The sequence below is a fragment of the Macrosteles quadrilineatus genome, unplaced genomic scaffold (genome assembly GCF_028750875.1).
Source record: "Macrosteles quadrilineatus isolate MER2022 unplaced genomic scaffold, UCM_ALF_1.0 Scaffold_5__1_contigs__length_97177068, whole genome shotgun sequence".
In the NCBI taxonomy this organism is placed as follows: domain Eukaryota; kingdom Metazoa; phylum Arthropoda; class Insecta; order Hemiptera; family Cicadellidae; genus Macrosteles; species Macrosteles quadrilineatus.
Window position 1 is genome coordinate 41244106 of NW_026542598.1, and position 17045 is coordinate 41261150.

Sequence of the window (17045 nt, forward strand, 5' to 3'; positions counted from 1 at the left end):
TTGAAGGAAGAATTGAAAATCCACTGTCCATGAATCCCATGATAATCTCTGTAAAAAACACTTCACACAGGCGATATTCACATCAAATTGAGACCTGTAGTGTAGTACAGGATGGTGAAATTACTAAAAGGAGAAAGAAGATAAATAAATAAATGAAAATGCCTGTTTGATCCAGCGTTTCTCCAGGACACTGCTTTTCAGAAAACTTCAAAAACAAACAACTCTAGAATATGCTGTACTCGAATATAGGCTAAGACTCACTTTCTACTCCTGTTAATAAATAATATTAGGCCTAATAAATACTATTTCCGTTTCACTTTTAATTGGATTAATAAGTTAAGGCAGTTTGAACGAGCGCCCTTTTATCCCCTAGGAAACATAGAGAAGAGAAGTAAGGTTAGGTACTTTGTCATTTCTATGCTGTCACTACCAACACAATGGAAGGAAAGTCAGACTTTTTGTTTTCGTATAGTTGTCAACACTGTAATCTCATTTCGTCATTTCGTCTGTCACCGGGTAACCAAGAAACGTAAACAGAATGTGAAACTTCAAACTTTGTTTTGATTTTGCGTTTTTTGTTAATTTTGACGTTTTGACTAATATGTTTGCAAAAAACTACCAAGTTTCTGTGTTAGCATATTCTTATCAATACAATGTGGATAGTTTAATAAATCCATTAGATCACTGATCAAGTAAGACATTGTGTTAACTTTCATTTTAATCATGACGGTAATTAGGCTAGGCAAGAAATCTAGGTGGTTTAAGTAATTTTACGACTTGGTAAAAATACAAATATGCTATTTTTGATTAGCTATCATGATGCCAAAACCTGGTTTAAATCATATCAGACTTTAATTTTGTACAATTTTCAGAATATGACCTAAAAATTAATTTAACTTGCATTCAACCTACTATTTTTAATTAAATAACTCTCTAGTAGCCTGTAAGTATAGCCTTTTCGGGGTTGGGTAGACTTCCGTATCTGTTGGCACAAACAACCGAATGAAAATATGGATTATTCGAATTGTTTTGTTAGCTAGGTTAGGTTAACCTTAGGACCTAACTAACCAAACAATATTATTCGATATCGATATTTTCATTCGGAAGTCCACCCTCAGGGTTTTCAAGTTCAGCAGAACATTAATAAACTACTCTTGGCCGTGACCTTTTATTTTGTAACCTAGTCCCAGGAGGTGTCACGCTGAACAATGCATGCAACTTCTAGTTGTCAGGACGGCTCTAATGAATTAGGATGACCTGTATCAAAATTAAATCCTATTTTCCTCATTAGTTAAGTACTGTATTTACAATGAAGTTACGGTAGCCACTTGTATTTCACATCCCGGTGCTGAAATAATTCCTTATGTCCCATAGAGGTGTTACACACACACACTACACACACTTTTGTTAATGAATGTAACTGTACGGAATACTTTTGAACTACACAGTACCACTTTCAAATAAAATCTGAACAATATACACAGTGCAGGAAATGGGTATGTTGGGAAACGACAAGTGACAAGGATGACTAGTGCGTGAGATGGGCCTAGCTTCAAAAAACGTAACTGCTGCCATGTCCAGAAAACGCACACAGACTGTTTCATTTTGCTGTTGCACTGAAGTCCGAGACACTAAGCTTAACCACTTGGCTAGCAACACAACCATCTAACCTACATTTCTACATGACAAAAACCTGTAATTTTATCCAATTTAAACAGACATCAACCAACAGTGAACACTCTAATAACGGCTAGGCCTAAATCTAACAATCCAGGTGGCCTAACCTATTGATTTATGAGCTGGTTTAAATGTGGTGTTAATGAGGAATTATGGTTATGCTTTGTTTCTAGATTTCAATTGAAAACCCAACATGAGATGTGTACCAGCTTGGGTTGATAAAGTCCAAGACAGAGATAAAGTTGAACAGTGGTGAGTAGATTCTAATTGATGAAGGGTTAATAAACTTAATGATTTTAATGACAAAAGAGTCACAGTTACAAAGTCAAAACAAACACAAAGCATAAGTTACCTGATATGTTATAGAAATACGATTTAATATTACTACTATTTTTCTAGACTCCCGTTCTAGAAAACCACCAGAACTAAATACTTGATGATGAGAACTAACCGATCCAATTATCAAGCATGCTATAAGAGAAAAAACCTTTAGGTAGCCGACAGTGAATATAAATATTGGATATAAAAGCGTTTTTGCTAAATACAATTGTCAATTTGGCCTACGCTTGTAACATCAACGTAATATAGGCTATGTTGAAAACTGGTGACTTTCAAAACTGTACTAGGCTATAAAGAATTTTACAAATTTATTAGGTATAGTAGTTTCATATGATGAATTGGCTGCTCAATCTTTGTTGGATTATTCTTTCTCCCCAAAATAAATACTATTTGACTTGTTGAAATATTTTCTTACTGGTGACAAATGTTCGTAACTTCACATCGGTTTTTATTTCTTTTGCAGTATTTACGACCTGTGTTTCAACCCTGACGGCTCACAGCTTGTTGTTGCCGCAGGACAGCGAGTGCTTGTCTACGACACCAGCAACGGCTCCCTGATACAACCACTGAAAGGTAAATATCGGACAGTGAAATGATCGGAAGTACGGCCAAAATGTGACGTAAAGGGCCTACCTGCTAATGGGAATGGTGGTGATGGAAATTGTTTTGAATAAACTTTAATATCCAATGATGAAGAGGAAGAGAGTTAGGCCTAACAGATTTATTGTAAGTGTATGAATGTTATCTAGATTGATACAGATTGATCTTGTAGCATGCTTTCTTACACACGTTGAAAAATATGCTATGAAATTCTTCACCAACAATTAATAGCTAAGTAGACATCCAATCCCGTATCAAAGCTGTAGCCAGTTTTATAATGAAAATGAACACAGTTAATCAGTTACTAATTTCTGTTGACCTAGCTACTAACTGAACAATTCAAATTGATAGGATAACTTATTGAAAACTATGGATTTTTTGAAAAGTTAATATTTTTTGTTTTTGCTAAGGAGTTGATTTCTTTCTAGTATGGACATTTTTCAGAGAGTAAGTTGAAGAAAAATTATTGATAATTATATTATAGCATCCGATTATCTTTTGTATCAAATACGGCGGTACCATAGTAGCCTACCAAAATGTTGCATGGTGAAAATCAAATTTTGACAACAGCACTCAGTGAGTGTAAATTACGCTTTTTTAATTTTAAAAATTAGCTACAGCTGGTCTAAATAGGTGGAATGTCCACTTCAGACCCAAAAAATAATGAACTTAATGACTTGAAGCTAGAAAATAAATTAGTAATTAATTTACCGTTTTCCTCATTATTGTTTACCACACAAATTTTATTTGTCCACTTAGGTCATAAGGATTCGGTGTATTGTGTTTGCTATGCCAAAGACGGCAAGAGGTTTGCCTCAGGAAGTGCTGACAAGACTGTTATCATATGGACATCCAAGTTGGAGGGTGTGTTGAAATACAAGTAAGCATTTTGTCAATTTTATCTACGTTTTTTTTTTCTAATTGTATCTAAATTTCACATTTCTAGAGACACTATTAGTACACCTTCACATGTGTGTGTATTCACAGTTATTTATAGGTACGTACTTTAGTATTATAGTGTTGTACGAGAACACAACAGAAACCTGTAGTCAGATCAGTTTTAGGTCAAATTAGTTATGGTTAAATCCCCAAACATTTTGAATCCTAAAATTTACCTCTAAATCACAAATCCTCAACCGAACACTAATTTGATAAAGTCTTAGACCACAAAGTAGGGGTACAGAGGAAACTTGTTAAGAGACAACTCTGTCCTTTAGTATGTTTCACCTTTAGTATGTTGTGCCGGAAATATACTTGGGCTTGAAGCAAGAAAGAGCCAGAGCGGCAAGCACAGCGTGGCGAAATTCATATTGCACAAGGCATAGGGTCTTCCTCTTTTACGTGAGCGTTGTAGTGCATGCGGGCGAAGTGTGTGGTGTTTCGCTGCCCTAGACACCAGCAACTAGTGCTAGACACCACTTAAACACACTATTAAATGTTTGCTCTGTACCTTACTTCTCTTTGCTTGCTTGAACTTATAAAATTAATTCTCAAAACTGTTTCTGGAATGTTGTTCCAGAATTGCAACAACATCGCGAATCATGATTATTCCCTACAATTGCAATATTGTGATATTTTTGTCCTAAAAATTGCCAAACACTTCAGTTACCTATTTCTGGAATAAACAATTTTCACTTTTTTAAATTCCCTAATTCCATTATATTCACTGTCTTGAACTAATGTGTGTAATGTGTTAGTGCTCACAAAGGTGTAATTAAGTTGATATTTTAGATTCAGTTAGTTGAACCCAGCAGATCAAATTTTTCTTGAGCTTCAGTGGTTTGACTGCAACACTATAAATTACCAAAGCTGGTTATTGACACCCTGTGTTATTGATAGCCATAGTGACGCGGTACAATGTCTGGCCTACAACCCTGTGACACACCATCTAGTGAGTTGCGCCGTCAGCGACTTCGCCTTCTGGGTGGCCGAGGCCAAAGCCGTCACCAAGCACAAGACCTCACGGGTCAACGCCTGCGCTTGGAGCAGCGATGGACAACATCTAGCGCTGGGCCTGGCCGTTGGTGCTGTCAGTATACGCAACAAGGCGGGCGAGGAGAAGGTACAGTCATGTCATTATATCATGTAATTTGTTGGGAAAGTTGCTGTTAGAGCTGTTCTTGTGATTTAGAGATCCTTCGCAATATGCATACAAGAATCCTTTTTGTTGACTCACTTTTATTTTTTGATTCAGTCTATATTCTAGAATGATGAACTTTGAATTATAGTTTCTCTGTAAATAACTAGGCTATTTATTTTCTTTGGAAGGATATACAAGTTCTCTATGTAAAAGATTTAATCGCATTATCTAGGAAATAATTTAGTCAATAGGTCCTGGGCAAATAATATTTCTAAGACATATTACAACATTTGTAACTAAACATAGCTAATCATTTCACTTAGGCTAACTGTATTTTTGACTTTTTTGTATTTATCTAAAAGTTGAAAATGATGTCAGTGACAGTGAAATATTCTAATGTTTGGTTTTCACCAGGTTAGAATTGACAGACCAAATGCTGTGTGGGCACTCGCCTTCAGTCCTAGCAAGTAAGTAGCCTGGTAAATAATCTTTTCTTGAGAAACCTGTCTGAACCAACCACTTTCTGTTACATTTTCAAGATTAAAAATCCAACTCGAAAGAGAATACTGTAGTTGTAAAATTTGCCATGGTTGGTAAAGAATAAGATTTGACATAAATATATTCAAAAAATATTCAAAACTTGTGTTTCCTTGGTTAAAATGTATTGTCAAAAAAAGAGCTGAATGAGAGTTGAGGAAAGAGCTAGTATTCACAGTTAGATAAATAGATGAACCCAGCACATCATTATTAATATCAGATTTTTTTGGAGTTTGACACTTGGTAAAAGATTTATTTTTAATTCATTAGGTTGGTTAACACTAACATTAGCATATGTTTTGGATGGGTAAAACTTGATTGGACTCGTCTAGTCAAGTGTGTGAAAGACGATTCACTGTTGGTTGTTATCACACTTACGAGACACGTTGGCTCTGATACACTACCAAGGCATCTCTCATAAAAAGGGATCATCACGTTACCAAGGAAAAAATCCACTACCAAAACCAAGGCACAGTCATACTACCAAGGACAAAAGACGATTTTCATTTGTTTACCAATGTACAGTATGCCATAACCGGCATACCGTACACTCAAAAAAAAAAACCGCAATGTTACTTGTGGCGTAATTTGGGGTAATTTTTGGGTTCGTTGCCCTATCCCAACTCTCATAAACTGAAATGCATAAACCAAATTTTTTTCAGGGATGAAAACGGTGACATTCTCTGTGTTACTGATTGGGGGCAGGCCATGTCGTTCTATACTGTCACCGGGAAATTGGTAAGTTAAATTAAAAACCATTCTTTTTCAATCATATTTTTTTACAGCCAGTAAATAAAAAATACCTATAGCTGTGTATTTTGGCCACACTTGCACCAAACCTCAAATTTCTTGTAGTAAAAACCATAAATTTATGTGCCTAATTTATTTGAGAATTGAGTACATAGTTTGCTAAAGAACTAATTTAGCAAATTATCAATTGTCTACTAATAATAGGTTGAATACTTTTTTACGTCTTCAATCCGAGTCGTCTTTTTCTGATGACTATAGTTTCGGGGCAATCTGTCCCATTATTAAATCTTCTGTCTTGTTAATTACTGTTAAAAACATTGGTCGTTGCATTCCACATGTAGTACATACACACACTGCCACGCAAAACATTTATATTTACACGAAACAATAAACCATTTAATACTTTTGGCCGGCCTAAACAAATTACTAACATCTTGCGGATTGGTCATAAAATATTGGTTGGGGTAAGAGAGTCTAACATACATTGATATGTTTTCTGTAATGTTAAGTTATCGTTCGTGAACCCAAAGACCATTCACCAGCTTCCAAATCAGTAAGAAATGGCAAATTAACTAAACCAACATAGACTATCAAAAGACATGATTTGCATTAGAAGTGTATTATGTTGATGATGATTAAGTTATATTGATTGATCGAGAGAGTTGTAAGTAATTAGTCTTCGTAACACCGACTGTTAGGTGTTAACGGTTATTCTATTGACTGGTTAATCGATACAGGTAGTGCAGTGAGTCTAATGAGTAAGTCTACTGCATCAAAACTTCAGTTATGTGGTAAGCTAAATCCATACATAGGACAAGTTAGGGGAGTGAACGGTCAAAACTTAAATATATTAGGTACATGTGAAGTCGTGGTCAGTGACTCAAGTGTCGGTAGTTCACATTCTTTACCTATTATTGTCGCAGATAGTCTAGTAAGCTGGAATGCAATTTTAGGCCGTGACTGGCTTGATATCTTGTCACCTAACTGGTCTGTAAATATTATGCCTAAGTTTATTAATTGTTGTAACATTGATACCCAAGTGGAACCTAATACTGGAAAACTTTGTAAGCTAGAGCACTCAAACGAATGTTTAAAGATCTGGGACGTGAATAATTGTAAGCCTAATGTTAACTCTGTTCCTGATAACTCTAAAGCTCATATTGTCAAGAAATTGTCGCATGTTTTTTCAAGAGTATTTGCACTTAAAGATAATGATAAACCCATTGAAAGTTTTAAAGTAAATGTCAATCTAAAAGATGGTTCCAATCCTATTTTTCATAAGGCCTATAATGTACCCTATGCTTTGCGAGATGAGGTCTCTGTTGAATTGAGTAGGCTGGAAAAAGAGGGCATCATTACTAAAGTCACACATTCTAACTGGGCGAGTCCTATTGTAATAGTTCCTAAGTCAAATGGTAATCTCCGGCTTTGTGTTGATTTTAAGACAACTTTGAATAAGTGCTTAAGAGTTGACCAGCATCCTTTACCAATACCTGAAGATATTTTTAATAAGTTTACTAGCTGTACTGTCTTTACTAGGTTAGACTTATCGCAGGCCTATCTTCAACTAGAGGTAAATGAAAATAGTAAAGATCTGTTAGTAATTAACACTATCAAAGGATTGTATCGTTACAATCGCCTACCCTTTGGTTTAGCGTCGGCATGTGCCATTTTTCAATCTGTGATTGAGTCTATACTAACAAATCTGAGTCATACAGCACCTTATCTAGATGACATTTTAATAGGTGGAACTGATCTTAAACATTGTCAAGAAAATTTGAACAAAGTGTTATCTCAGCTTGAAAAGTATAATGTAAAACTTAACGTAGAAAAGTCAGAGTTTTTTGTATCTTCATTAGTATTTTTGGGGTTTGAACTGTCAGCAAAAGGTAAAGCGCCTTCGGCTTCTAAAGTACAACAAATTTTGTCGATGCCAACTCCTACAAATCTGTCTCAGTTGAAATCATTTGTGTCTATGTTCAACTACTATAGAAACTTCGTTCATATGTGTCCGGACCTATTAGAGCCTTTGCATAAGTTAATGAGAAAAGATGAACAGTGGAATTGGTCGTCTGAATGCGCTTTAGCGTTTGCAAAATGTAAAACAGCTTTAAGTGAGGCTACTATGTTAACTTTGTATGATCCTAGCAAAGAACTAATTTTATCAGTTGACTCCAGTTCTTTTGGAGTAGGGGCTGTTCTTAGTCAAATAATTAATGGAAAAGAATGTCCAATTGCCTTTGAGTCAGCTACCCTTAATCAAGCACAAAGGAATTATTCCCAACTTGAAAAGGAAGCTTTGAGTGTAATTTTTGGTCTTCGCAAGTTTCATAAATACTTATGGGGGAGAAAATTCACCATTTACAGTGATCATTTACCACTTAAGAGTCTATTTGGTGAAACAAAAAGAATTCCGTTACTAGCTTCAAGTAAATTAATACGTTGGGCAACCATTTTGTCAGCCTATCAGTACAACATTGTACACAAAAGGGGTACTTTAATTCCTAATGCAGATGCGTTATCGAGGCTACCTAGTGCTATTAGTTCTGTAGAAGATCAAGTAGATAGCCTATTCACTTACTTGTCAACACCATTGATTTCCTTTGAAGAAGTTAGCCTTGAGACACTCAAAGATCAAGCATTATGCAAAGTAGTTAAATATGTACTTGAGGGTTTTCCTCGTTCTGTTGAAAAGGAATTGCAAGTGTACGCACAAAACAAGCATAACTTAAGTGTACACAATGGTTGTTTATTTTTTGGTAGTCGTACTGTAATACCAGTTAGCCTAAGAGATAAGGCTCTTGAGTTAGTTCATTTTAGTCATGCGGGCATAACCAGATGTAAGCTGTTTGCTAGATCGTATGTTTGGTGGCCATCCCTAGATAATGATATTTATAAGAAAGTAGTTTCTTGTACTGTTTGTCAAGCCACGCAAAACAAACGCAACAACAAGTTCCGTGTCTCGTGGCCTAAACCAAAAAAGGCCTGGGAACGGGTTCATCTTGATTTATTTGATTTCAATGGCTGTAAATATTTGATTCTTTGTGATGCATATTCAAAATGGATTGAATGTTTTTTATTGAAAGGTAAACATGATTACAATATCATCATGTCCAAACTTGCTGAAGTGTTTGCTAGATTTTCTTTCCCTAATGTAATTGTTACGGATAATGGTCCTCCTTTTTGTTCAGTAGAGTTAAAACAGTTTTGCTACAGGAAGAATATCAAACTATTTTACATTCCTCCATATTCACCTCAGTCAAATGGGCAGGCCGAACGGGCAGTACAAACTTTCAAAGTTTTGCTATCTAAGTTGACATTATCCCAATGTAAAAACTTAACACCAGAGCAATCATTGTCTGAATCTCTGTTTGCATACAGAGCTACCCCCACTTCTGTCACTGGAAAATCTCCAATGGCTATGTTATTGAGTTTTGTACCTAGAACACCTTTGACTGTAACAAAAAAGGAAGTAAATTTTAATTTGAAGGATACTAAGATAATTAAGCCAAACCAGTCAAAAACTAACATAGGCCTACCTAGAAAATTTCAATGTTATGAAGTCAATCAACTTGTGTGGGTGAATCTAAACAAACCTGTATCCAAAGGTATAAAAGTTAAGTATCAGATAGGAAGAGTAGTTAAGAGAATAAGCCCTACAGTGTACATTATCAAGGTATCAGCTGGGACCGTACATAAAGTCCATGTAAATCAGTTGAAAGTGTGTTTTTCTACTGGTAGTGTCCTGAAAGGACTAGTTCTTAGTGCACCTAAACCTGTTACTAGAAATCCAAGCACTCCGCCAAGACCTATCCCTCCTGGATGTTCCCCTGTTGCTACTCAATCTGAATCCAACCAAACATCACCCTGGTCTCCACCTAGGCCTAGTTTTAACATGAGAGACACTCCATTGCCTAATGTCTCAAGTAAAGGGAGAGTCATTAAGCCACCTAAAAGATTTACCTTCTCAGAATATGACTGAAAGGTTGTGTTAATGTTGTAATGTTAATTCCAAAATGTATGCCTAACCTAATTATTCATTTTTGTTAATTAAAGTGGAGGGCAATGATGTATCTTTATTTATATATATATTATATTACATATGGTTAATCTATGGCCTAGGCCTCAATGAAACTTTACTGTACAAGCCTTTGGATTGTGATGTAGAAAACGGAAGTTGTCTCTTGTTGGTCATTAATAAAGATGTCGTTTGTCGTTGTACAATGTGGTCTTGTCTTTGTCTTTTAATCCTAACTCATCTCGCTGTCCAACATCTAGGTTGGCAAGGAGCGCAGTGTAGGCAGTGAGCCACTATGTGTCCGCTACTTGGACCACGGAGAGTACAAGTCTTTGTAACACCGACTGTTAGGAAGTGTTTGTTTGCTAGGTTGGCAAGGAGCGCAGTGTAGGCAGTGAGCCACTATGTGTCCGCTACTTGGACCACGGAGAGTACAAGTCTTTGTAACACCGACTGTTAGGAAGTGTTTGTTTGCTAGGTTGGCAAGGAGCGCAGTGTAGGCAGTGAGCCACTATGTGTCCGCTACTTGGACCACGGAGAGTACAAGTCTTTGTAACACCGACTGTTAGGAAGTGTTTGTTTGCTAGGTTGGCAAGGAGCGCAGTGTAGGCAGTGAGCCTCTATGTGTCCGCTACTTGGACCACGGAGAGTACAAGTCTTTGTAACACCGACTGTTAGGAAGTGTTTGTTTGCTAGGTTGGCAAGGAGCGCAGTGTAGGTAGTGAGCCACTATGTGTCCGCTACTTGGACCACGGAGAGTACAAGTCTTTGTAACACCGACTGTTAGGAAGTGTTTGTTTGCTAGGTTGGCAAGGAGCGCAGTGTAGGTAGTGAGCCACTATGTGTCCGCTACTTGGACCACGGAGAGTACATCTTGTTGAGTGGCAGTGACAACTGCTGCCACCTGGTGACTAAGGATGGTATCAAGTTGGGGGTGGTCGGTGACCAACAGAGCTCCTGGGTCTGGTGCTGTGCAGCTCGGCCTAACTCCAACTATGTGGTGAGTCTTTTACTGTTGGATTATGTATTTGTACAAGGGTTGTCTAAATAACTTCTTGATCAGCATTGTACTTGTTATTAAATCCACGGAAAGTAAATAAAAGAAACGTCTTATACTGTAACACTTAAAACATATATTTACGCATTTACTGTTACTCACAAGACGGTAAATATACAAAAAACTGGTAAGTGGTGATCGATTTTGATTGGACACTCTAATCTTCATCATACCCAATAAAATCAAACATGCAAAAAAATATAACTTATATATACAGGGTGATTGATATAAGTGTGCCAGCCGTTTTATTCGAAAACTGTAAGAGATATCAAAAAAAGTTAAATGGTAAGTCCCTTGGATTTTTTATTTAAAAAATTATAGTCAAGTCAAAAAAGTTATTTTAGCCGCCATTTTTCCAATATGGCCACCAACTTTGATTTTTCTTATGGAACACCCTGTATTTTATGATGTTTTCTGGTAGAAAAAGTAATTTTAAGACGATTTTATTCTTGTGATTTTTTTCATAAACCTAACTGTTTCAAAGCTAATAATGGTTTAAATTGTGAAATTTTGAATGGGTTTCGATCAAAACAGCTGGCATGCTTGCTTATGCCTTTATCGAAACTCTTTCTCATGCAGAAATTTCAAAACTTTAACCATTATTATCTTTGAAACGGTTAGGTTTATGAAAAAAATTACAAGAATAAAATCGTCTTAAAATTACTTTTTCTACCAGAATACGCCATAAAATATATGGTGTTCTATAAGAAAAATCAAAGTTGGCGGCCATATTGGAAAAATGGCGGCTAAAATATTTTTTTTGACTTTACTACAATTTTTTAAATAAAAAATCCAAAGCACTTACCATTTAACTTTTTTTGATATCTCTTATAGTTTTCGAATAAAACGGCTGGCACACTTATATCAATCACCCTGTATATATATATATATATATATATAAAATATATATAATATATATATATATATATATTTGAACGAATGGTGTTTTTAGCCTCTGGGGACATCAAAATGTAAAGTAAATCGGTCCCGGATCCAGGTCTTACCATGAGACCTACAGTAATAGCATATTCGCTATATGGGAAATTCGCTAAAAGAGGAAGAACATTATGCTTGAATCAGATTTTAACTATGCTTAGCCACAACAGAAGCTTTGTCGAGATCTTAATTTACAGACAGGTATTGTACATCTTTAATCTTTTGTGTACCATAGCTGGAATACCATGAGGGTGCGTTTAGCTATAACTCCGTCTTAGCAAAATTTTATAAACAATGTTTTGTCCTGCAAATAATTCTACATCTACTTCTATTTTCTTACAATGGTTTAATTCATACACAAATGGTACAAATATTTTTAATTTAATTATTTACAAATAGGGGACTTGTCTCAAAATTAGTATTTTACTCCAAGATATACCTCAAAAACATTTAAAACATATCCTACATAAACTAGACAATCCAAAAGGTCATTTTCTAATCTTTTCCAGGCCTTAGGATGTCAAGATGGGACTATTGCGTACTACCAACTTGTGTTCAGTACTGTACATGGTCTTTATAAGGAGAGATATGCTTACAGGTAGGGTTAACAGTATTTATTTATACTATAGATTTAGCACTATATTTAAGTTAACATGCAAAAAATGGTCAGGTTTGTAGTTGGGATGAAAGGCTTCTCAGAAAAGAGTTCATTCTGTCATAGCAAACACAACAACTTTTGGCCTATCCACGTGAGCCTCGTTCCAACAAAAATCATTAACTCCTCTCTTGTGAGATTACGTTGACAAAAAAAATAAGTATTTTAGAATTTGTCATTGAGAGAGCATTTTTCACATTATAATATGAAGTAAATAAAGTGTAGAGAAATAACAACACAAAGACAGATAATCAGGGCCGGATTTCCCAATAGGCCCGGTAGGCCCGGGCCTATGGGCGCAAGATCCCAGAGGGCGCACGGCCGAGAGGAAAATATTTTTTTAATATCTAAAAATAAAATAAATAGCCATAGCTTAACATATTTTGCGAGTTGATATAAAAAAAATTCTTGCCAATAAAGCATTATAATTTTTAAATTCATTAGAAGAAATAACTGTTAGAAAATATAAACAGTTTTTCAACAATACGCATCAATTTCGTTACAACATTGGTAACGAACATTGGTTATACAGGAGTAGGCTGTAGGGATGTTGTCGAGCGCCCGAGCGGTACGCATCGTATTGTCACTGTCAGTGGCGTATCCAGGGAGGGGGCTCAAGGGGGCCGGGCCCCCCCCCCCGAAATTGTTTTTTTTAGTTACCCTGTACACACGGCACACGGGAGCGTTGCAATGCGCGTTCTAGAAACAGTCAAATGAGTGCGTACACACTACACAATACGTGTTGTTATTATATAAAATGCCAGAATACTGGAATGTTATCAATAAAAACACATAAAAATGCAATTAAAACACGTCTCCGAAGATTGCGCGATCGGAAACCGCTATTGCCGCGATCGGGCATGACGACGATGACGCCTGACCGCGGGAGACGATGATAACGTGTACACGTCCGCGGGAGATGTTCGTGATTTTGACGCGATCGCGAATGACGACGATGACAATTCCGTGACCGTGGGAGATGTTTATGATTTTGCAGCGATCGCGCAGGTCGACGATGACGTTTCTGTGACTGCGGGAGTAGACAATGACGTTTACATGGCCGCGGGAGATGTTCATGATTTTGCCACGATCACACAAGACGACGATGGCGTTTCCGTGACCGCGGGAGTAGACAATGATGTTTACACGGCCGCGGGAGATGATACAATATTTTGCCACGACCGGGGAAGACAACAATAATGTCTACATGACCGCGGGAGATGTTTGATTGATTGATTGATTGATTCTGTAGGGGCGGACCTTGTCCTGTTGCACGTCAGCCACTGATGGGCTTTTTGCGCTCCCCACATGGTACTTCAGAGTCCGTCAAACCTGAGTTGCTTAATGAACTCAAGCATCCTGTCAATGAGCTCCTCCTGAGGAAGGTGTCTGCCCCTTGTCATTGCACCAAGAGTACTGTCCCTTACCTCATTCAGAGCTGTGCAGTCGTAGAGTAGGTGATCAGCAGTCTCCTCTGATTGCCCACATTTCCTACACGCAGTGTCACCATTGTGGATCCTCAAGCGATGCAGGTGTAATTTCAGAAAGCCATGTCCAGTGACCATTCCTGTGATCTGTCTGAGTCGCCTCCTGTCCAAGCGTAGGGCATTGGAGGCGACCGTCTGGGAAGGAGAGAAGAGGGTGAGCTTACTTACCCTATGGTGCTGAAGCCTAACCCATCTTTTCCTGTGTTCCTCCTGAGCCCATGCCATGACTGAGTGACATGCATGCCCACGAGAGATTCCACAGAAAGGCTGTGGTCCCACGAAGTCTGAGGCTGACGCGACATTTGCTAGCCTGTCAGCCACCTCATTCCCTTCTATCCCTGAGTGCCCAGGAACCCAACAGAGCGTTACCTTGTTGCGCCTGCCCAGGTCACATACCGCAGAAAGGCAGTCCCAGACCACCTTAGAATTAAATTCATAGGAGTCAAGCGCTTTGAGCGCAGCCTGGCTGTCTGTGAAAATGGAAATGTTGATGTCCCTGAAGCCTAGCCTCAGGTTTTCCCTAGCACATACCATAATCGCAGTCATTTCGGCCTGGAACACAGTTGGGTGAGTGCCCATAGGAAGACAAATGTCCACCCCGTTCTGCACTCCATGAATTCCAGCCCCAGTCCCACTTCTTACCTTAGAACCATCAGTATACCATTCAAGGTCGCCTTGTGGAAGAGGATTCCCACCGGACATCCACTCATCCCTGGACGGAAGGAGGACAGTGAATGGTCTGGCGAAGAAGAATCGAGTCGGCATGTGATCCGAGGGCATGTCCATTACCTCCCCTCTTACCTGCTGAGTGATCCGAGAGTGACCTCGGGATCCTCCAACATCCAACCAAAGGTTTTCACACTGGAGTCTGTAGGCAGTCCTCCTCGCAGTGACCTTGACATGCAGGTCAATCGGAGTGAGGTTGAGAAGGCAGTCCAGTGAGGCTCCCGGACAGCTGCTCATTGCGCCCGTGATGATGAGACAGGCGAGTCTTTGGCGGCAGCCAGATCTCTCACCGCCGACACTGAGTCCATCTTGGGCCACCACACGAGTGAGCCGTATGTCATGGCGGGCCTTACCACGGAGACAAATAGCCAGTGCATGAGCGCCGGCTTGAGCCCCCAGGTTCCTCCCACCATACGTCTGCAGGCCATGAGTGACCACTTACCTCAATCAATGACCTTTTGGAGTTGTGGCCCCCATTGCAGCTTTCGGTCCAATACCACCCCCAGGTACTTTACCTGATTCTGCATTTCAAGCACTGTGTCTTGTAGTCTCAGAGGTCCTATGCCATTTAGATCGCGCCTCCTCGTGAAGGGGATAACCGCCACTTTGGAGGGGTTGATAGAAAGGCCTACCTCAGTGCACCATTGTCCAACTGACCTCAAGGCTGTGTTCATGAGGTCGGAGACCGTGTTGTTGAATTTACCCATAACTAGTATCACAATGTCGTCCGCGTATCCTTGAACGAATACACGACTATCACTGAGAGATCTAATTAAGTCGTCCACAACAAGGTTCCAGAGAAGAGGAGAGAGTACACCCCCCTGTGGACACCCTCGTGTGGTCCTGGCCTCCAGAACCTCATTGTGAAGAGAGAGTCTTACCTTCCTCCTCTTAAGTAGAGACTCTACCCACCTGCACACCACCTCATGGAATCCACGAGCTCTGGCAGCATTGATTACAGCCTGGGTTTCAGTGTTGTCAAAGGCGCCCTGGATGTCAAGGAATGCCCCAAGGGCAATCTCCTTGAACTCAAACGCCTTGTCGATTCTGCTTACCAGGTGATGTAGGGCAGAGTCACAGGATCTTCCTGGGGTATAGGCGTGCTGGTTTCTATATAGGGGATTGACTCTGAGGACTGTGTCCCCCACATACCTCAGCACCAGTTTCTCTAAGGTCTTCAACAGGAATGAGGACAGAGAGATGGGACGGAAGGACTTGGGATCCGTGTAACTTGCCTTACCAGGTTTTGGGATGAAAACCACCCTTGAGATGCTCCAGGCCGGGGGAATGTGTCCCAGGGCCAAGCTGGCCCTGAACAACTTACTCATTGCCGGAAGTAATATATCGATACCTTGCTGGAGACAGACAGGTCTTACCTCGTCAGGTCCAGGTGATTTGTATGGGATGAGTGACCCTATGGCCCATCTCACACGACTGTGTGTCACAATGTGGCACGCAACCCTCCACCGAGTGTTGTTTGCCCTTGCAACAGCTTGTTCCTCATCCTCCGGCACCAATGGCTCGCTTGGGATGATGCAGCCAGGGAAGTGGGTGGCCGCCATGAGCTTTAGCACTTCCTTAGGTTCATACAGCATATCTCCCCCAGGCTCCTTGAGGGGGCCTAGCTTGGAGGAGTTGTCCTTTGTTAGGACAGTGTATATCCTAGATGTATCTCTAACACTTTCTAGCTTGCTACAGAAATGTTTCCAGGAGAGCCTTTTGGCCCTCCTTACAGCCATGTTATATTGGGTTAGCAATCTATGATAGCCATCCCAATTATTTGTCCTCTTCGCCCACCTGAACTGAGACCTGACTCTCTTTTTCAGGCTGGTAAGCTCTGTGGTCCACCAACTCACTTTACCCTGCTTCCTCACCGTTAGCGGGCAGCTCTCGTCAAAAGACGTGACAATGGCCTCGCCTAAGCTCCCAGAGGCAAGGTCTAGCGTGTTGGTGTCTCTGACCCAAGGGAACTGTGTGTCAAAGCATTCAATGCGCTCTTTAAGAGTTGATCTGTACATATCCCAATCTGCCTTTCTGGGATTCCTGAACTCAATCTTTTCCAAGGAAAAGTTACCAATGTTGAACATGATATGTCTGTGGTCAGAGAGGGAAGGTTCCTGGGATACCCTCCAATCCAGAATTCTGTTACTGATCCCCACGTTGGTTATAGTAAGATCTATTAC

The 17045-nt window shown here is 39.3% G+C and overlaps 1 protein-coding gene across 1 annotated transcript in view; it reads left to right on the plus strand.

Annotated features, from left to right (window-relative positions):
- Positions 1 to 528: 528 nt before the first annotated feature.
- The window catches only part of LOC128993833 (intraflagellar transport protein 122 homolog), a 67505-nt gene continuing 50988 nt past the window's right edge, over positions 529 to 17045 (plus strand). Inside the window, exons 1-9 of the mRNA XM_054417881.1 lie at positions 529 to 692; positions 1851 to 1929; positions 2480 to 2589; positions 3376 to 3496; positions 4456 to 4678; positions 5111 to 5163; positions 5896 to 5971; positions 10807 to 11001; positions 12504 to 12592. Of these exons, the coding sequence (XP_054273856.1) occupies positions 1871 to 1929; positions 2480 to 2589; positions 3376 to 3496; positions 4456 to 4678; positions 5111 to 5163; positions 5896 to 5971; positions 10807 to 11001; positions 12504 to 12592 (926 nt within the window). The 5' untranslated portion in view covers positions 529 to 692; positions 1851 to 1870. The remainder of the gene's footprint in view (positions 693 to 1850; positions 1930 to 2479; positions 2590 to 3375; positions 3497 to 4455; positions 4679 to 5110; positions 5164 to 5895; positions 5972 to 10806; positions 11002 to 12503; positions 12593 to 17045) is intronic.